The 20,198-nt window shown below is 32.1% G+C and overlaps 1 protein-coding gene and 1 pseudogene across 1 annotated transcript; both read right to left on the bottom strand.

Annotated features, from left to right (window-relative positions):
* Positions 1 to 1,576: 1,576 nt before the first annotated feature.
* Positions 1,577 to 4,070, bottom strand: LOC145572554 (beta-fructofuranosidase, insoluble isoenzyme 1-like; annotated as a pseudogene).
* Positions 4,071 to 11,978: 7,908 nt separating this feature from the next.
* On the bottom strand, positions 11,979 to 19,890 carry LOC145572553 (kinesin-like protein KIN-5C). Its single transcript, XM_081631520.1, has 23 exons — positions 19,690 to 19,890; positions 19,394 to 19,523; positions 18,780 to 18,938; positions 18,334 to 18,683; positions 18,061 to 18,199; positions 17,820 to 17,917; positions 17,584 to 17,740; positions 17,290 to 17,359; positions 17,133 to 17,209; positions 16,882 to 16,935; positions 16,723 to 16,803; positions 16,530 to 16,641; positions 16,350 to 16,436; positions 16,082 to 16,257; positions 15,766 to 15,927; positions 15,433 to 15,540; positions 15,093 to 15,251; positions 14,925 to 15,008; positions 14,639 to 14,844; positions 14,397 to 14,498; positions 14,092 to 14,201; positions 12,753 to 12,904; positions 11,979 to 12,491 (listed from the first exon to the last, which is right to left on the bottom strand). Exons 1-23 carry the CDS (start codon positions 19,737 to 19,739, stop codon positions 12,294 to 12,296), a joined length of 3,021 nt encoding a protein of 1,006 aa, XP_081487646.1. The 5' UTR covers positions 19,740 to 19,890; the 3' UTR covers positions 11,979 to 12,293.
* Between the last annotated feature and the right edge of the window lie 308 nt (positions 19,891 to 20,198).

Genomic DNA, 20,198 nt, shown 5'->3' with positions numbered 1-20,198 from the left:
ATAGATTGTATTACCTTCATTTGGGGCGGGTTCGGCGCTAGCTTTTGAGTAGTTTTTAGGTAGCTTTTAGTGGTTTGACCAAGTCAAATCACTACTTGACAAAAAATGTGTGTACTTGGCAAAGTAGTGGTTAGGGTAGCTTTTATAAAAAGTTAGAAATATTAGCTTTTGAAATTGGAGGTAGCTTTTGAGGTAGCTGTTAAAAATTTAATCTATAGTTTTAAAAAGAAAATGTTGATTTTTATAGCTAACAGCTAGTCAACCGCTACTTTACCGAACACTCATATCTAATTTATCTTCACAGCTAACAGCTTGTTGACAGCTAACAGCTACATATACAGCTCACAGCTACCTCCACAGCTATAGCTACCTTCACGGCTATGTTTTGCCGAACATGCCCTTGATCACCTTTTCCATCTTAGGGTTGTTGAACTTTTGTTAGTTTACAGTGAGTTTATCTCAAGTAATCAATGAAGTTAGTTTTTTATGGTAATTTTTGAAATGTCATCAAATTCACAACTCCGCTAAAAATTAAATAAAAATAAAAAAAAAATAATAAATCAAAATAAAAAGAGGAATTATATTGATGTGTAGGTAGATACTTTGGTCTAACAAACAACCCTTAAATAAAAAAATAAAAATAAAAACAACCCTTGAATAACAAGTGGAGGGATGGTGTGCTTGTATGACTAGAGATATTTTACATAGAGTTACCATAAATACATACTCTTAGAAGCAATGATCTACTTAATTACTCTATCCATATCATTTTTATTTGAAATAGTTACTCCATCCCTTTCATTTTTATTCACTTTTATAGTCAACTTTATTTTCAAAACTTTGACTATTATAAATATCATCAAATTATATGAGAAGTTATTAGATTCATCTTAAAATAATTTTAAAAATACTACTACTTCTGTTCATGATTATCTTTTTTATTATTTGTAATGCTTGATATAATTAATCAAAATCTAATATATATAACAAATAAACATTATAATACAATTACAATCCGCCATTAATGATCATTGAAAAATATTGTATTGTTACCATATGAACGTACTAATTAATTGACCAATTTATCTTCCCTAAGAAGATGAAGAGATTTTTGCATTGTCCAAGCTTTGTGATGCTCTTCAATTACAACATATATATACCATTGTAAAAAGCGTGATCATCAACAACCATGCTCAACGTGTGCTTTACATAGACTTAGCACAATTCCAAAGTATTCAATAACAAGAGTGTGCTTGCAGGATTTATTCCATTTTCATTTTTGTTTAGTTTTATGAGATGCTCGACAATCACATCATCTGTACTATTATTAAAAACATATAAATGAGCCTTATTCATTACTGCTAGGTTGGGATAAACTCGTGTACTTTATAATCTATCAAAATATTACTGCTAGGTTGGGATAAACTCGTGTACTTTATAATCTATCAAAACCTAATTCAACAAATAAATGTTACTATCAAATCATAATCAATGACCATTACAAAATATAGTATTGTTACAACATGTAAAGTGTTAATTATTTTAAGGCCAAATTTATCTCCCCTAAGAACATAAACTAATCGTTCATTTTAAAGGGTTTTTTCATTGTCCAAGCTTTGAGATGCTCGACAATCACATCATTTGTACCATTATTAAAATCATGTAAATGAGCCTTATTCATTACTGCTAAGTTGGGATAAACTCTTGATACTATGCATGTTTTTCCTCCCGCTCCAAAACTTTCCACAACGGAGTGATCAATCTGCACAAAATTGAATAAATAAGTTGAAAATTAAATAGACTATATATATACCATTTTAAATATGAAAATATTGAGTAATACTTAGCAAGGTTCTAAGAGAGATTTTCTTTCCAAACCTCAAATCTACATCTACAAAACCACCAAATGTTGGTTTGTATAATCCCTTTTCCGTTGAAGAACTTTTGAAAACACAAAATTACATTAAAGTTAGCACACAATAATTAATAAAAAAAAATATTTTATGATATGTATTAACTATTACAAAACATGATGTCATCAATTTCTAAAATATCTTATGTGTCAAGTTCTCATTAAAAAATTTCCCTCCAATTTCGTCAATTTTTAATTTTTTTTTTTTTTTTTTTTTTTTTGCCTTTCCATTTTATTTGCTAAAAACTGGAACCAAGTAGGTATAAAACTAAAAATCTGAACCTGACTTTGACATCAATATTGTTGTGTTTCCACTCTAAATGTATAAACTCGTTAGATAATGCAATATTTTATACGAAGTATGTTTTTCTAACCATCATTTTAGTATATTTTCAATAACATAGTAAATATTATGATGTAGCATTAAATTATAATCATTAAGGATGATGTACATGTTTCTTTTTAAAATATTTATAGAGTAACAAACTTTATTTATATAAAATAAAAGACGAGCTAAATCATGTTACTTAAAATGTTATCAACAGCAAAAGATATAAAAGAAATATGAAAAAATTGCTTATCACTACCGTGCAACGCGCGGGTACTAATTTAGTAAATAATAATAATATAACAGTTGTAACAAAAAAATAAATAAATAAATAAATACCTTGAGCCTTCAGAGCACATAAGAACTACATGTTTATTGTTTTTGGCCTTGAAAACTCGAAAAAATATAGGAGTGTACTCCTCCAAATTATCTGAAGCAAGTGTTAAAAGCCCAAATGGTCCAACTCCTCCTCTCACATTTGATCCCATTTGGATGCACAAATCTTGGGGATCTACCCAAATAGAATCAAATGTATCCGCCTTTTCTAAATTTGGGATCTTGAATGTTACCTCAACATCAGCCTACGTAAATAATTGAATTTGAGTTATCACGTTGTCAATATTAGTTTCAATGTAATATTTCGGGTTAACGATAAATAGTCATATACCTGAATTGGAATTGTTTTCCCTTTGGATCTAGCCATATTGATCTTGGTATAGCCTTTGTCAAAAATTAAAAAAATTAAAAAAATTAATCGTAAATAAATAAATTATTGAAGCTTGTAAAACTTTAATAGGGCGATTGACAAACCCAAAACAAAAGCAATTTAATTTCTCAACTTAATATTATTTATAAATATAAGTATTATTTAATGAGCCATTGCATTAGTTTTTAAATAAAAAATAATATATATATAATTAGATTTAACAAATACCTATAAACAGTCGTTAAATCAAACAAAAAAAAATAGATTTAGGAATAATGATTTTACCTGATTACCGGCCCAACCTTTGAGGGCAGTGATGTCTGGGGTCCAAGACTCATTAGACCAACCCCACAAAATCCTACGACCCGTTTGAGAATCAAAGAATGTCTTTGAGGCATAAAAATTACCATAATCAAATCTTAACCCATTCCAACCATCAATTTTAGCATTATCCGGAACATATCTATCTTTATTTGCATCATACTTTCCAATTGTATAGTACTCAAATCTTGTTACATCAAGACTAACCTTTAGCACATGTTTCACATTTGAACCCGTTGTTGAAGTGTCCAACCCATGTTTACCTCGGGTCAAAACCGGGAAAAAATCAGGACATTCCCACATACCCATGTTTGGGGCCGAATGTAATGGGTGTTTAGCCTTGGTCCATTTCTTAAAATCTCTACTCCTATACAAATAGGTCACCCCTATGCTTCCTCCTACTACCCACCACAATATGCCAATGCCTTGGGACCACCATGCAGTGGTCGGGTCCCGAAATAACGTGTTTACGTCCGAGGGGTAATGATCGGGTTGTAATCGGGTTTGACCCATTTTCGAAGATATGGGTCGGATAAATTGGCTGGAATTGCAACATTTTGGACTTGTACACTAGTAGCGGTAAGGCCTGTATAGAGTATAACAGGACGATTACCGGGTAGGATCGTAGCTGATCCGGACCATACCCCATTTATGTCAAAGGGCTTCGACTCGTGGATTGCGGGTTCAAGAGCTTCCCAGTTGATTAAGTCCCTTGACACTGAGTGAGCCCAAACAATGTTGCCTCAGGTAGATCCCCACGGATTGTACTGGTAAAATAGATGGTACAAACCCTTGTAATACATAGGTCCTGTGCCAATCATATAAATAAATAAATAATTATTTAAAAATTAAGGATTAAACATAAAATGTAATAAAGTAATTAATCGAGTTAAAATTACCATTTGGATCTGTTTTAGAATTGGACCGTTGCAAAATTGCATGACCAAAGAAGAAGAAAAAAATTTGGTTAGTGAAAGAAGTCAAAAAAAAATTAAAAATAAAAAAATAAAAAAAATATTAGACTTATTTTAAATTATCAAATCAGCATACAATCATACATGCTTAGCTTTTGTTACCTACTACGTAAAAAAATTGTAAATTTACAACATAGTTGTGTATTATGAATTACGTATTATGAAACATACTACGTTTGTTTTGTTATCTTAAAGATAAAAGCAAATGCCTCTAGTCTATCCGTTGCTAGAACTAAGATAAGTAATGAGTTCGTAGGTTATCTTTTCTGTAAATAAAAAAAAATAAAAATAAAATAAAAAAAAACAAAACAAAACAAAACAAAACAAAAAAAAAAAAAAAAAAAAAAATTGAGTTCGTAGGTTATCTTAAAGATAGAAGCAAAAGCCTCTAATCTATCCACCTGCTAGAGCTTAGATAACAAATTATACTACAAGTTCTATTAAGGGTCAGTATAATAAAAATTCTATTAAGGATCAGTATAATATAAATATTCTATCAAATCTAAAATGCCTTTTTCCATTTAATAAAAAAAAAAAAAAAAAAAAATTGCATGTAACAAATTTCATATAGCAAAGAGAAATGTAATTATGGTAGTAGACGACCAAATAAAATGAAAAATATCATATTTGAAACAAAAAAAAATTACTATTATCCAAAAATGCAATACCACCTACTAGATATTTTAATAAAGCTTGAAGGCATCAAATTAAGGGAGAGTAATCTTTGAAATGTCCACCTTTAACCATTTGTTATTTTGACCTAACAAACAACCCTTAAATAACAAGTGGATGGTTTGTGTGTTTGTATGATTAGATATAATTTACATTAAATCTGTATAAATACATACCATATATTGGAATCAATACTGTCTATTACTCCCTCCACTTGATTAATAATGAAGTTTTACACTTAAAAATGCACTATTTCAACCCTATTTTAGAAATTGGGTAACACCATAAAAAACCATACTTATCTTTTTAATATGGTTTTAAAGATTTTTTGAATTCAAATATTCTTATTTCTTTGGTTAAAAAAATTATTAAAATTGATTTAGTGTATCACTCCTAAACAAATAAATTGCAATTAAATGCTCCATTATCAAATGTTTCATAATGATAACAATAAATCTTTGATTAAAATTCTTCCTATTGATTGTCTTACAAAAAGAGATAAAAGAAAATTACCATTGATCCAATGCTTCGAAGGTTGAAAGTGAAAGCCAGTTCTGTGGATATAATCGACTTGATTGGCTACAAGAGACTGGAATTATGGATACACATTATGAGATGCTTCCACAAAATCATGAATTGTTAAACAAAAAAGAATTATTACTAAAAATTCAAGTATGGTAACTTTCTTCATTTTTTTCTTGGAGAGTATTTTGAGAAAAGAGTAGGGCATAAATTTGATGTTCATGGTGAACTCCCTATTTATAGAAGAGAGGGATTAATTTGAATTGGATAACTCAACCCAGGTTTTACATAAATAAAAAATTATCAAATATATTTTAATTAATGAAATGAATTTATATTAAGTGATTATTCCTATCCTACCAAAAATCTTTTAACTATATTGGTTTACTACTAAAATCTTTAAATTTATATATAGTAGGAAGAAAACTATAAAATTTTGTGTATTGAAAACGTACGCTTGATATGTGTTGAACAATTTTCATATGCATGATTTTTTTTCCATAAAAAATATATACAAATAAGAACAAAATATGATAAATGAAATCAAAGTTTTTTATGGGTAGTTAGACAGCTACCCAAACTAACTTATCAATTTTATGTTAATTCCTCTAAGATAAGCCGGAGGTACCATTATGCTCGTAAAATAGAAAGTTTTACTTACTGTAAAATACAGATAAATGCAATTCTCACAAAATTTTAATTTCTCATGGTCAATTGAACGCATATTTTATAATATAAAATCACACGTGAAAAAACAAATTCATAGAAAAATCTATTTCTCGTGTTGTTCAACCAAATAAACATGCGATGTATTGATGATAGGAATTGTTAATTAGGGTATGTATGGAAGGGATATGACAAAAGTTGTTTTTGCTCATAGAAGGTTCTAGGAAAAATTGATTCTAATAATTCCAGATTTGGTCGGTTCGTTGTTAATAATCTCACCTTTAGATTATTATTTAATAATCACACCTTAAGAAATTTTCTTCTATTGGTCTCTACCCTATTGGTAACCAATTTTGAGAAGTTAATTTTTCACGTGTCATTTTGTAATTGGTTGAAAAAAAACACTAAAAAAAGAAAAGAAAAATACCCACAAGCCACCCCTGACCACTGTGAAACCCCAACCCTCACCCTAGCCCCATCAAAAATCGGCTGGCCGCCACCCTAAATCCCCGAAAACGGTCAGCCGAAACCCCCCAATTTCAGAACACACCCAGCCAACTAAAAGGCACCCCCAAAATCACCCCTAATCCAAATCCTAACCCCGAAACCACTATAACCACTACCTTTTAAAAACGCTTCTCTTGCCGAAAACCTACGAGAAGCCCCTCTAACCACCAAAACTCCTACCCAAGCCATCCCTTCTGCTCTTGAAGGTTTTTACTTTTTTTTTCTTAATTCATTGAAATTAAGGGCTGGGTTTTGCTGCGTGGGGGTGGGTAGAGGGGTTCCGGTGGTGGGGATGCAGGTTCCGACGGTGGGGATGGGGATGGGGAGGAGAGGCTGCCGAAGGTTGGGGGTTAGGGTAGTCATTGGGGGTTGGCTGGTTCTTTTTTTTTTTTTTTAATTAGTTCAATCAAAAAAATTTTAAAAGGTTTTTCTTTTTGACCAATAATGTAGTGACACGTGTCACTGAAATTTTAAATAAATAATAATAATTTACCTAAAATACAGGTTACTAATCACAAGGGACCAATAGAAGAAGGTTTCCTATAAAAGTAGGATTATTAATAGCGAACCAGCCAAAAGTGGAATTATTAGAATCAATTTTTCTAAGTTTATAATGTATTCCTCAATTTTTCAGAAACAATAATTTTACCAATTTACGATGACTAGTGAAGCTCTTGGAGAGTTATATTGACTAAAATTAATTCATGTCATGTCCCATCAAAGAAAAAATTAAAAAAAAAAAAAATTATTCATGACATGTAAGTTAGATGCACATAAATAGATACGAAGTATATAAAAAGTAGAAAATAATTGGACGTGTGTAAAATACTTCTTGGAAGGCTTTTTAGAATCTTGACCTTTTTATTTTATTTAATTTTTTTTTTTACTTTTTATTCTCTTCCTATTTTATACATAATCGAGTATAATTTGTAATCTAATCGAATGTAGTCGATTATCTATGATATAGGAACACTATGCAAATTAGAAACATTATTCATCAACGATTAATATATCTAAGCTAACGATCAATAAACTCTAATTATTAATAAGTAAAAATTATTAAAAATATTTATATAGTATTTTGTATGTATTCTCTAGATACATTGTGGTGATTTTAATAAAATTTCACATAAGTATATTTTATCATAATAAATGACAAAATGTAATCAAAGTAAAATTTCTCATTAGTGTCAAAATTAAAACATGTTAACTAAAAAGAGGAAAAAAGAATCAATCAATAACATAATACTAAAACAGACACCGAAAATGACACATGTCACTCCCTGGTGTCGCTTTTTCCCTCCAAAAAACACTTTCCAAATAAAAAAAAATGTGTTAACTTATTTAAGACAATAAAATTATACAATGCATATATTTAGTTCATACATTATAATAGAAATTAAAGATTATTTTCCTCTGAAACAGACACCGGGAGTGACATGTGTCACATCCTGGTGCTGTTCTTTCCCTCCAAAACTCCCCCTCCCATTTTAACAAATTTTTTTATTTTATTTTTGGAATAATAGTATAATACAACTATAATACTCCGTAATATTTATTCCAATTATATATTATTATCTCTATATAAAATGTATACCTTTTTATTTTGTGTTCTAAAATTTTCCATTCACATTTACATAAAATATAATTCCAACACTTTTTTTTTTAATTATCTTTTAAATGGAGTATTATTGAATATTACTGAAAAAGTAATAAAAAAAAATTGATTCATATATTGAAATAATTGCATTTGTTTATTCCACATGAGTTGGCTCATTTTTATGTATCACAATTAATTATGAGAAAAAGATTATTACTTACCGTGCATCGCACGGGTACTAATCTAGTAACATAATACTAAAACAAACACCGGAAATGACACATGTCACTTTCTGATGTCGTTTTTTTCCCTCCAAAAAACACTTTTCAAATAAAAAAAAATATGTTAACTTTATTTTTCTTTTTATATCTTTTTGGTTGACAACTTATTTAAGACAATAAAATTATATAATGCATATATTTAGTTCATACATTATAATAGAAATTAAAGATTCTTACTACTAATATTAATATTATTTGAGATATTTTTATGTTATATTACAATCACATGGATTTAATTTGTAGTACCGAAAAAAAATTACGTCATATTGTATCAAATTGAATTTAACACATAAATCTGTAACTATAACAATATATTATTATAATAAAGGTGATACCAGGAATGACATATGTCATCTCCTTTTTAAAAAAATTTGCTCAAATAATATATTTTTTTTCCAAACCTTCTTAAAGTATATTTAATACTATGCAATAATATTTCCATTACTATTAGGTAATTGTATTCTATTTATACACATTCAACAAAAAATTACTTCGTATTTGTTTATTTAATACTATGCAATAATATTTTCATTCCTTCATATAACTTTGTAGCGTAATTCATAATTATTTTTTTTAGTCATGCATGTAATACTCCCACTATTTTCTTTAGTATGATATAATTTTATTTTTATTTTGTAATTACGACCTTTTTTTTTATCTTATTTTGCAATTTGATAATTATTATAATAATTAAATATAGTGTTAAACTAATAATAAATAGTGAAAATTATCGTGCATGGCACGGGACCTAATCCAGTGTAATATTAATTGGTGATAAAACAACCTCGTTTGTTGAGAAAAAAAAAGAAATTATGTAGTATATATCTCTATTAGGGCTTGTTCTCTTCAGCTTAATTTCAGTTCAGTTCAGTTCAGTTCAGCTCATTTTAGTTCCTAATTTCCTTCTCTCATAAATAATTCATTTGAGTTCAGTTCAGTTCAGCTCCAATCAGTTCAGTTCAGTTCAGCTCAGTTAAGTAAATCAGAGCAAGCCATTACTCTGTATTTTTTTCACTTTTTAAATTTTTTTTCATAAATATTCATCACTACTTGCTAGCTGGAATTTATTTGGTGTAGTGAAATATACTATTATGAATTTATGATGAGCTAAAAAAAAAGGGAATGATTGGATCAAATCCCACTCCCTAACTATAAAAAAAAATATTTTCATTTTATACAAAAACGGTCAAAGTACAGCTAGCTAGTTATCAAATACTTTTACACAACTATTACAATCAGGTAATTAAACCAGCTAATTTAGCGAGTTAAACCAAAATTATCAAATAAGATCTAATTGAGAATAGGTAAAGAAATGACCTTCTATAGAGCCTTCCACGTCAAGAAATGATGGATGCTAAAGAAAAAGAAGCATAGGTAAGTGTCAAAACCATAACCTAAACTTGGTAAAAACATTTTAATAGTTCATTAGAATTGATTTAGCCAAATTTCATATAAAGGAGGCAACTAGAATCATGTGGTTTGGGATCCAACACATCTTTCCCATCTAGGGGTGGCAATATCATCCAAACCCGATGGATAACCATCCACCCGATCCAAATATATGGATGAAAACCCGAACTTAAGCGGATGACGGATGGATGATGGATGGGTTGGGTGACGGATCGGGTCGGATACGGATGATGATACATCCAATCCATCATCCGATCCATCACCCGACCCATCCATCCACCCGTTAAATTTATATATAAAAAAATAAAAATAAATATTTTTTTTAATAAATTAATGTCTATTGTAGTGTTAGGAATTGAAATTTGTTTTTAATTTAGTAAAAAGGAACGAGTATTAGAAGGATGTATAAAAGTTTTAATTAATTGATCATTTTTTTTTTCAAATCTCAATTTTAATTATTAAAGTGCAAAGTTGTATTTATATATATATTTCACCCGAATTATCACCCGATCCACCCGATTCATCCATGGATGACGGATGGATCGGATGTGGATGAAGGAAAATTAGGTGATGGATGGGTCGGGTGATGGATGGATTTTTGGCGGATGGAGGCGGATGAAGCATCACCCGACCCACATCCGATCCATTGCCATCCCTATTCCCATCCAACATTGCAAAATTAATTTACTGATCTCTAGCTTTTTCTATGTTACTTAGCTTAGATGTGTAAATGTGGACACTAAAATAAGTGCTTTTTTTTTTTTTTTTTTTTTTTTTAATTTTTACGTGAGCTTATTAAAATCAAGTAATATGCGCGAAAAAGATAGTAAAGTAGCATCAACATAAATTGCAAGGATGTGAGCAGCTATAGGTGATAACAAATGGGTGGCTAAACATTTTAAAGAAGGTAGAATCCCTTTCAATTGAGTAAGCTATGCATAGAGATGGAAATTCAGCCAACTTGTCACATATAGACCTTTTCGTAGTCTTAGCGTAGTGATTTAACCAAAGGTTATGTTAGATCATCATGTGATTGTTCAATTGGAATTCTTCCCTAAGCATAAAATTGTATAACGTAAATTTATAATAACACTACTTATTTTAAGACGGTAATTGTAAAAATAATTAAAACGGTATACCTTTGTTTTAGGTTAAATGTAACAGTTTGATTGACACATTTGTCAATGCACAAGTTTAATCATAAAAGAAAAAGGGAAAGTTCATATATTAGTATACGTACTTATAGATGAATCTTAAATGTGGACTAAAATTTGTGTTCAGACATAACTTTGTTTTACAAAAAAATCGTATATTATTATGATTACCAATTTGTCTAAAGCATATTGATGAACTAGCCAAGGGAATCCAGCCGCGGAAGAGGCAGGGCCATCTAAATATTACTTCGACGGAGTATAAACATTCTATTGACAAACATCTATACCATATGTTCTCCAATAGTCTAACCTATGGTGCATTTGAATGGAAAAAACTTGGTCAATTCGTCGTATTAGTTACCTGCTCTAATTAACTTTAGTAGTAGAAGATCAAAGTCATCTGGAAGAATTTGATGGTTTATTAGTAATGGGTTTATCATGAATTTATATGCTTAATAATAGAACTTAGTGTTGATGTAGACTTATTAGGTGATTAGGCTTCCTATAGATTGTGCATATGATGAATAATTACACATATTATTCTCCCAACACGTAATAGTTTATCAGGGTTATCTAGCAATTGGGTAGATGAATAGATGTAGCATTTTCACCCGTAATTGGACAAAACTTCGAGTTTGTTTTTAAGCTAACCCTGCCATCAGTACCATGATACCCTTACATGTACTCGATCAAAACCATCGAGTTTGGACCTTCTGCCCTAATTAACTGGTAGCATCATCTTCATTAAGAGTGCAGAATTCGAACATTAACAGATATACAGAACACAAACCAATCAGTCATAAAGGAGTGCAAATATTGAACATTCTGCAAAGCAAGGAATTTTTCATTGCTGTAGTTGCAACATTTTTTTCTTAATGGAACAAAGCAGACATAAGCAGCTCCGCAATAATGATAAGACTAATTGCTTTCCCAATAAATTGGTTTAAACCAAAGTAGTTTGTATCTTACAACACGTTCATATTCAACAATATGGCTATCTGAGTGAACAACTTCATTGCAATAAAACTCACCCTGTGATCTACACTATATATAAGTTGTTAAATTCCAAGATGGAATTTATTCAACGCATTGCATCGGTGCCACAGCTCAGCCCCCTAGCTACAGAAATTAGAAAATAGAAATGTGTTTCACTATGCTTCTGGCAATAACAATAACAGCATACATGGAAGTTACATATATATTTAGCAAAATGCACCACACCCCATCATTGCCAAAATTTTCAGTTCCGTTCTACTAAGGGTGAACGTGGTATGAGAGATGGTTTTACTTCTTTATCTTCCACTGACTCATAAGGGTGATTTTCTCGAAATTCTTCTAAGAGAGTATCCATTGGCATGGTGCACAAGGCCTCAATAGTGCCCTTGCTTGGAACATCTGTCTCACATCTTACTGGTGTCGCCCCAGTTGGTTCATAATCCTGAGAAAACAAGAATTTTTTATCATCAGAATAGTCACTTTGCCAGCAATCTGAATTCTGAGAGCATTTAATATCAACTTAATCATGCCCAATGATTATATACAAAATTGTTCTTACCAACAACTTTCAGTTATACAACTAATAAACAACTCTTCCTAGGTACTTCATATGGTGTTATTAAATTCTTAATCCGGATTCAACACATCAGCAGGTTTTTTAACCTGACAGTTTTAAGCGCATGGCTATAAGCTATATCTTTACCATATATCTCTGCTGGAAAGTCGTCTGTGCCTCATTTTCAATACGTACAACCTGCCCAGCATGATCCTCCCTGAAAACTTCAAGGTTCTCTACCTGAGTTTTGACAGATGAACATATACCCGACATTTCTCCATTTTGCCTCTCCGATAATCCTGTGAAAAAATTGCACCAGATTACAATAAATAATTTGAGAATTGAACAAAGATGTGTCTTTTTTAAGCACACAAGGTGACTGAAAAAAAAGACTACCAATATCCAAATGTACAAAGCAAACACAAAAGCACCAGATCTTTACAAAGAAATGTGTATAACCAAAATACAGATGATTTCAAGTGTTTCTGTGAGGATGAAAGTCACAGTTTTACTTCCAAACATTCTATCAGATCACCCATAAGCTAACTTCAACCAACCCAACCATAGGAATTGAGCATTAATTCTTATAGCATCAATCCATCAACCGTATGGCACCTTCATTATAGAAGACTAAAACTGAATTCCCCAAGTGACTGATTTCACTTCCATCTAGTACATCAAAAATAAGAAACATTACGGAAAGCATTATCTAGTACATCAAGAGGAGCAATTTTCTCTAAAATCATTCCAAAAGCCTAGAGAAGTGAATTTAGGCGTTCCCACAAAAATAATCTATCCCCCACTTTCCTCAAATCCTATATTTTTATAATTGCAAGCTGCAGTTCCTAAATACTTGGGAGAGAAAGTACCATTAACTCTCTCATTTCTTAGAGCAATTTTTTTGGATTTGAGATGAATAGCAAAAGCAAAAAACTTTTTCTCCATCTTCAATCCACAATGTCCAACTTCCTCCTACATCATATATACCTCTCCAACTGTCTACTGTAGTTTCAAATAAGGCTATAGTCCATCTTCCACAAAGGTGCAAAGACCTAAATTTGTTAAATGCAGTGTATTACACACACCAAATTCTAGAGAATATACTTTATTCTCTTTTAATGTGTATACTCATATTCTGTTTTATATGTAATTATCCTATCTAGAGCAAATTTAACAACATTTGTTTTCCCAAACCATTATCAAAATAAATTTAGTCACTGTTTCCCTTACATGTTTTGTCTGTTATTCCCTTAATATTCATTAAATATTATTTAATTTTCAACAAATATATTAACTGGTAGGAAATAAGTTATAGAGTAAGCCACCATAAAGATCCAACTTACAGTATCAAACTTAAAAAAAATAAGTGTCTAAAAAGATTCATTCGTCTTCACAATATAAAAACATTGAGCACAGTAGATATTAATTACTGTCATCAATATTAACAAGACTCTCAGTAAGATCACAACCATAACAGAAAACTTACTATCTAGATCGTGCACAATATCTTCACTGCATTTAGCTGCATCTTGACCAGCTGCAACCCTTGCAGAATCAACTTCTAAATCATGCTGCTCATGGCTTTCTACCATGCTCCTGCACATAGATATTATGATATATGACATAGTATCATAGACAAAGTAAACTGGTTGGCTCAATAGTGATTCTCTTAATTAAAAATTGCTGTGCAGAATCATGACTGCCAGAGCATGCAATCTGCAGCAGCATCTGGAGGTTTTTATGAATTATACAATCCAAAAAACTTGTCGGCATTTGTAACCAAACACTGACCTCACTAAAGAAATCATTGTTGAAGCTTGATTACTGCATTTCTCATTTACAGACTCATGAGTCGTCTTCAACTGCTTGGAAGCCGTCTCAGCCGTGCTCACACTAAATTTTAAAAAAGAATAAGAGAAACGTCAGCAAATATTTACGTGCAAGATGAAACCAATAAAAATAATATACAAATGACTAAACGAAAGAATTCCACAATGAACACGTGCATGACCATTGTTGATCAGAAGACCAACCATTTCTGTAAAAGCAACTCCATGCTACAATGTTGAGCTGCAGAGTAATCAGCATTATCATTCGCATTACTCTCAGCCTGCATCGAGAATGTCTGCCATTTTCTTTTTGCATCAGTTGTGAAGCCCTCCAAAGATGAAACATGCTCATCCAAGTAAACTTTGTTTGCAATAGCAGTCTCTCGGAGATCAATGAGTCTTGCATCAACCTGCATGGTAATTTCTTAGAATTTCATCAAAATATCAAAACAGTAAGACATGAGTTGAAACCACAAAGTGACCCACATACCATCTCCTTCTGACGACGAATGTGGCTGGTTACTAAATCAGTCACATCAGCTAGAAGCTTTTCAGCATCAGATCTAGATTGTTCCTAAAAATAGCCCCCACAAAACACCATAAACAACAACAAAATCATAATGTATTACTTACACGCACAAAAATAAAAGCAACAGACCTCAAATGCTTTCTGGAATTCAGAAATACTATTTATCTGAATCTTCTCAATCTGAGATGCATGAACACCAAGCTTGCTTGATTCTTCAGTCATCTTTTGCAAATAAATATTTATGAACTCTGCAATCCCCTTCATGTGCTCAATGCTATCATGAAACCTCTGCATTTTCACACACACAAAAATATATAAAATAAACTCCTTTGTGATCCCTCCAAACAAATGCATAGAAGTGCAAATGCCCATTTAAACAGTGACAGATTCAGATTTAAGTACTCAAAAGAAGTAATTACTATCTAAATAAGAGAATGCTCCTAATAGTTCATGAGTTAAAAACACCAACCTGACGCAGTTCCCGGGCAAAAAGCGCCATTTCCCCTTGGTGGCTTGCAAGAGTTGCTTGAAGATCATCATATATAGACACTGCTTTGCCATCCTCAACCTCTAGAAACTAATACCCCAAAAAAAAATTAGAGGCTGGAAAGCTAATTGTTCATGTTAAACGCTTAAATTGAGTAATCATCATGAAGTGAATATCTTTTAACAAATGCTAGTTGATGCTTGATTAGAACCCAGTAATCAAGTTAAAAATAACAGGGTTACCACATAAAAATTAAGGACCAAAAACATAGGTAAGCATTCCAAAAAAATCTGAACATTGGTTTTCCTAACATACCTCTTCAATAGACCTAGTATTGGAAGAAGCTAGAGAAGCCATTTCCTCCAAATTAGCATCAGTGCCTGCTTTGTGCAAGCGAACAACATTTTGTAGGGCATCAACATGGGAAATATACAAAGTCTTTGAAGCCACCACTTTTTTCTTCAAATCAGTCACAGCCTGCAGACAAAATTCGTGCAAAAATAATATTTATAAAGGTTAATGTTGAGATCATATCATGTAAGAAAGCCATAGGTCATCAAACATTAGACAACACATGCAGGATCTAGACGTTAAAAAACAAGTTCAACCATAACTGAATCTGAGTACCTACCACATTATGGTTATCAATCATTGAATGGCAGAGCTTATCAATACTTTGTAGGTTTTCATTTTGTTGAGACATTGAAGAAGCTACTGTACTGCAAAGGGAACCAAGTCGCTTTAAAAGCTCAGTTTGGTAATTTTCCACCACTGACTTGTTATCAGCATTCAACTGGTCCTCTCTATCTGTTCCTCAAAGAGAAATCATTTTAGATATCAAATATGATGTGCATGCAGCGAGTGATGAACAATCAAAATAACATAAACAAGCTTCATACCAATTTTAGAATGTAGTGAGGCATTATCTTGAAGGGATTTCTCCAGGTCTGAGCGCAACTCACAAGCTTGATGAGTCAATGCTCTCTCTGTTTAGATCATGACAGAAAATTTTTGGTGATCAGAACACCCAGCAACACCAGCCAACAATAGATCTTAATAAATTTCAAACAGTGTTCAACCTGCTTTTTTCTGCTCGGATATTATAAAATCTTTTTCTTTAAGCGTGTATTTACTTTTCTTCAGTTCCTCTTCAGTGCCAGTTAGCAATTTTCTAGTAAGACTCAAGTCTTTCTGCAAAGATGACATTGCCGGTCAAAATTTCGCATGGCACATAAACAACAGCATACTATAGGCAGTAGTAACGTGCATCACCTGTGTTGAATCAAGCTTTCGACTCAAGTCAGAGCATTCTTGAACTTGAGCAGCATATCTTCCTTGCAAATCTTCAACTTGCTATTTCAATGGCAAATCACAATTAACACTTCAATAAGTTTAACAAGTACCAATTCTCAATTCAAAGAAGTATCATACCTTCTGCTGGTTCTCAATTGTGACTCCCATCTGCTCAATCTGATCAGCCATTGTCTACACGTGTAGAAAAACAAATAAAATATTTTAAATTAGCGATATTTTGTATGAATATGAAGACTATGTATGCATAGTGAAGCCGAAAAACAAACGACATAATGATATAAACATACTTATACTTATAAACGAGGAAATTCTATGTTCTTAACTGTAGCAGTCAGACAAGGCCATAAGGAGGAGGAGGATGTTAATACCTTTCGTTCAGTTTCTTCTTGGTAGTAACGATCTTTTGGAATATATACTCCATTCTTTTCTCGTGCAGCATAAACCTCTAAAAGAAGGTTACAGGTTCAGCTAAACATTTCAAAAAGGATGAATAATTCACATCACTTATAGACAAAAGTTTCTCACCTCCCTTCAGTCTCTCAATTTCACCATAGAGATCTTTTATCAGTGTTGATTTCATCATTTTTTGATTGATCTGTATAATATTTACACATTAATGCTATCATCTAAGGTAAATTTCTAGAGCACAGAGAGTAACTAAACAAAAAGTAATAACCAAACTACAAAATAAATATTAAAAAATGAACATAACACCACAAAAATATAATTAAAAAATAAAACAGAATCACCATACAGTTTGAAGTACTTGAAATATTTGGATCATCTATTACATATAGACTGGAATATTAGTGAACCAACCTCTGGCTTGTTCTTGATATGCTTAGCTCTGTGTGCATAGTCCAAAGTGCTTAAGGTCTCCTCAAGACAATGGACGGCTGGTGATACTGTTGCTATGATGCATGTCTTTGTCCGTCCACCAAGCGAATCACGCAATAATCTTGTGAGTTTGCTATCCCTATACATTCCCATTATTGAAAGGTTAGCTTTAATGACTGATAATTAAAAGTTTTACATAAACTAGCCAAATCACTGACCTGTAGGGAATATGTCCAAGATGCTCTACCAGAGCATTGATAACTCGCCCTAGTGTGAGTAGACTTTTGTTAATCTCTCCAGCTTCTCTTGCACGACCCTACATAAAGAGTAAGATCAGCACAGTAAGTCATTACTGGATGTCAATTTAGATTAAGATCGTAATTTAAACATGTCCAGGACTATCATTACAGCGGCATGTCAGCAAAATGTAAATGAAAGATATCACAAAAAGCATCAGACCTCACGAGCCCCAGACCGAGAAATATTCTCTGATCCTGCTAAATCAACCAAATTAAGTTTTCCACATTTGATGAGCTCTTCCCCTTCTGGTGTTGCTTCTTTAATGTGTATGGTGATAGAAAACAAAGAATGTGATCGACTGAAAAATAACAATAAAACAATGAGTCCTTCTTCCCATCCTTCTGTCTTAATTTTCTTTAACAGGTTGTTGGGTTAGATAAGGGCTGGAAAATGATGAACACATAACAGGTAAAGTGAAGTTTGATCAAAGACCTTGATTGTTTATTAAGAAGAGTTTCAGCAGTGCGACGTTTGGCTGATCCCCTTTCAAGTAGGGTAAAAATCTCACTAGCACTGGTGACAATTTCCTCTTCCAAACCCCTGACCAGCACTCCTCCTTTACCATCCTCCATAAGAGGCAGCTGCTTCTTCTGCCTATCCTCCAAAGCAGCTTTCGAAATTTCTTCCGGTGCTAATAAATCAGTAATTTCTTCATTATACAACTCCAAAAAAGTGACCTTTACACTATACTCAGCATTCTGACTCTCCAATGTATCAAATATCTGCTTGATAGCTCTAGGTATGACTCCTGCTCCAATGGGAAGCTCTCCATTCGGACCACTCTGTCACGTTTAGCAAGGTAAATCAACAAACCATTCAGTAACAAAGATTCAATGCCAAGGACCTCAGCAAGTAACAAACAGTAGAAGTTCATGTACCTTGTTTTTTTTACAGTCACCTTCCATTGTATATGTTTTACCTGTACCAGTTTGACCATACGCGAAAATGGTACAGTTAAACCCCTCTAGAACTTCATTCACTATGGGGGTAATTGCTTGATCATATAGTTCTCGTTGCTGGGATGTTGGACCAAATACCTGCACACACACCCCCACCAATCAAATTCGACACAGAGACTCTCCTACTAGGGTTTTAATACATTTTACTCATTCCCAAACCTATCTAGATTATCAACAAACATTCCACATTAACCAAAATTCACACATGGAATTTATTGTTATATCAAATCGAATTCATTTCGACATATGATTAAACAATTAAACGCCATGTCTTGATAAATAAAACAACATCATTGGATCATTTCCTTAGATTACTTCTAAATCAGCACAATTGTACACCACTATCACAGTGTCACTAACCCCTAAACTTAGCTAGCCAGTTTCGGTTCCGATTCGCAACAACAATTACTATAAACTCAAAGCGGCATTCTTGTGGAAATTATCACTTCCCCTAGTTTAAATTAAACAAACATTCAAAATAATTGTAACAATTTTGATTAATCGAAAACCCTTGATAAATAAAATTAAATTACCTTATCAAAAGCGAAAACCCTATCAAAATGTTTGCCAGCAATATTCTGAGAAACAGCAACTTCCCTCTGATAATCATTACAAGTAACAACTTGCGGCGCATTATTCCGCAGCTCTTCATCGCTAAACGGCCTGTAATTAAATCACTCCCAAATAAAACCCAAAAAAATCTTAATCAATTTTCAATCCCACACTTATTCAAAAACCCTAATCACAAATTTCCAAAACCCTAAATCCTAATATAAATAACACTCAAAAATCCATCAAAAATTCAAAAAATCAAAAGCATTAGTATTACCTGCAACGAAGAATGACTTGAACATTAACCCCTTTCTCCTTATTCGACATTTTTGTTGTTCAAATTTCTCTTCAAATGTTGAAGAGAAAGAGAAAAAGATGAAGATCTGCAAATTTTGAATGAATTTGTAAGTAAGATTTTCTCTCTCTAAAAGTTTGAAGTGTGGAAAAAGAGGAGAGAGAAAAAGCGGGATGAAGGAGAAATTTGAAATTTGGAGGTGCGCTCCTCGTTAATTGTAAAGCTTATTTGGATGTTTGAGTTTCAAAGTTTTTATTTTTTTTTGGATCTAATGGTTGGAATTTGACGATTGGATTTGAAAGAAAATGGACGGTGGTGATTTGATGAGATGAGGGAGTATTTTTTTTTTTTAAGGTTTTCATTTTTTAATTATTAATTTGAATTATATGTACGTTGGCCCAAGTAGATGAATAGGATAAGGCCACTGGGGTTTTTAACATTGTGATATTTGGCCCATGTTACATCAAGGATCAACCAATTTTCTAACATGT

This window comes from Chenopodium album, chromosome 12, assembly GCF_948465745.1.
Source record: "Chenopodium album chromosome 12, dcCheAlbu1.1, whole genome shotgun sequence".
NCBI classification, from domain to species: domain Eukaryota; kingdom Viridiplantae; phylum Streptophyta; class Magnoliopsida; order Caryophyllales; family Amaranthaceae; genus Chenopodium; species Chenopodium album.
The sequence above is the reverse complement of the archived record's forward strand: the minus strand, read 5'-3'. Positions and strand labels throughout refer to the sequence as shown.

Excerpts from the sequence above, each read along its gene's own strand:
- LOC145572553 (XM_081631520.1), bottom strand. The coding sequence starts at position 19,739 with ATGTCGAATAAGGAGAAAGGGGTTAATGTTCAAGTCATTCTTCGTTGC. Across the intron at positions 18,684-18,779 it reads GTGACTGTAAAAAAAACAAG|AGTGGTCCGAATGGAGAGCT; the intron begins GTACATGAACTT and ends TAAACGTGACAG. Across the intron at positions 18,200-18,333 it reads CTTCTTAATAAACAATCAAG|TCGATCACATTCTTTGTTTT; the intron begins GTCTTTGATCAA and ends GTTATTTTTCAG.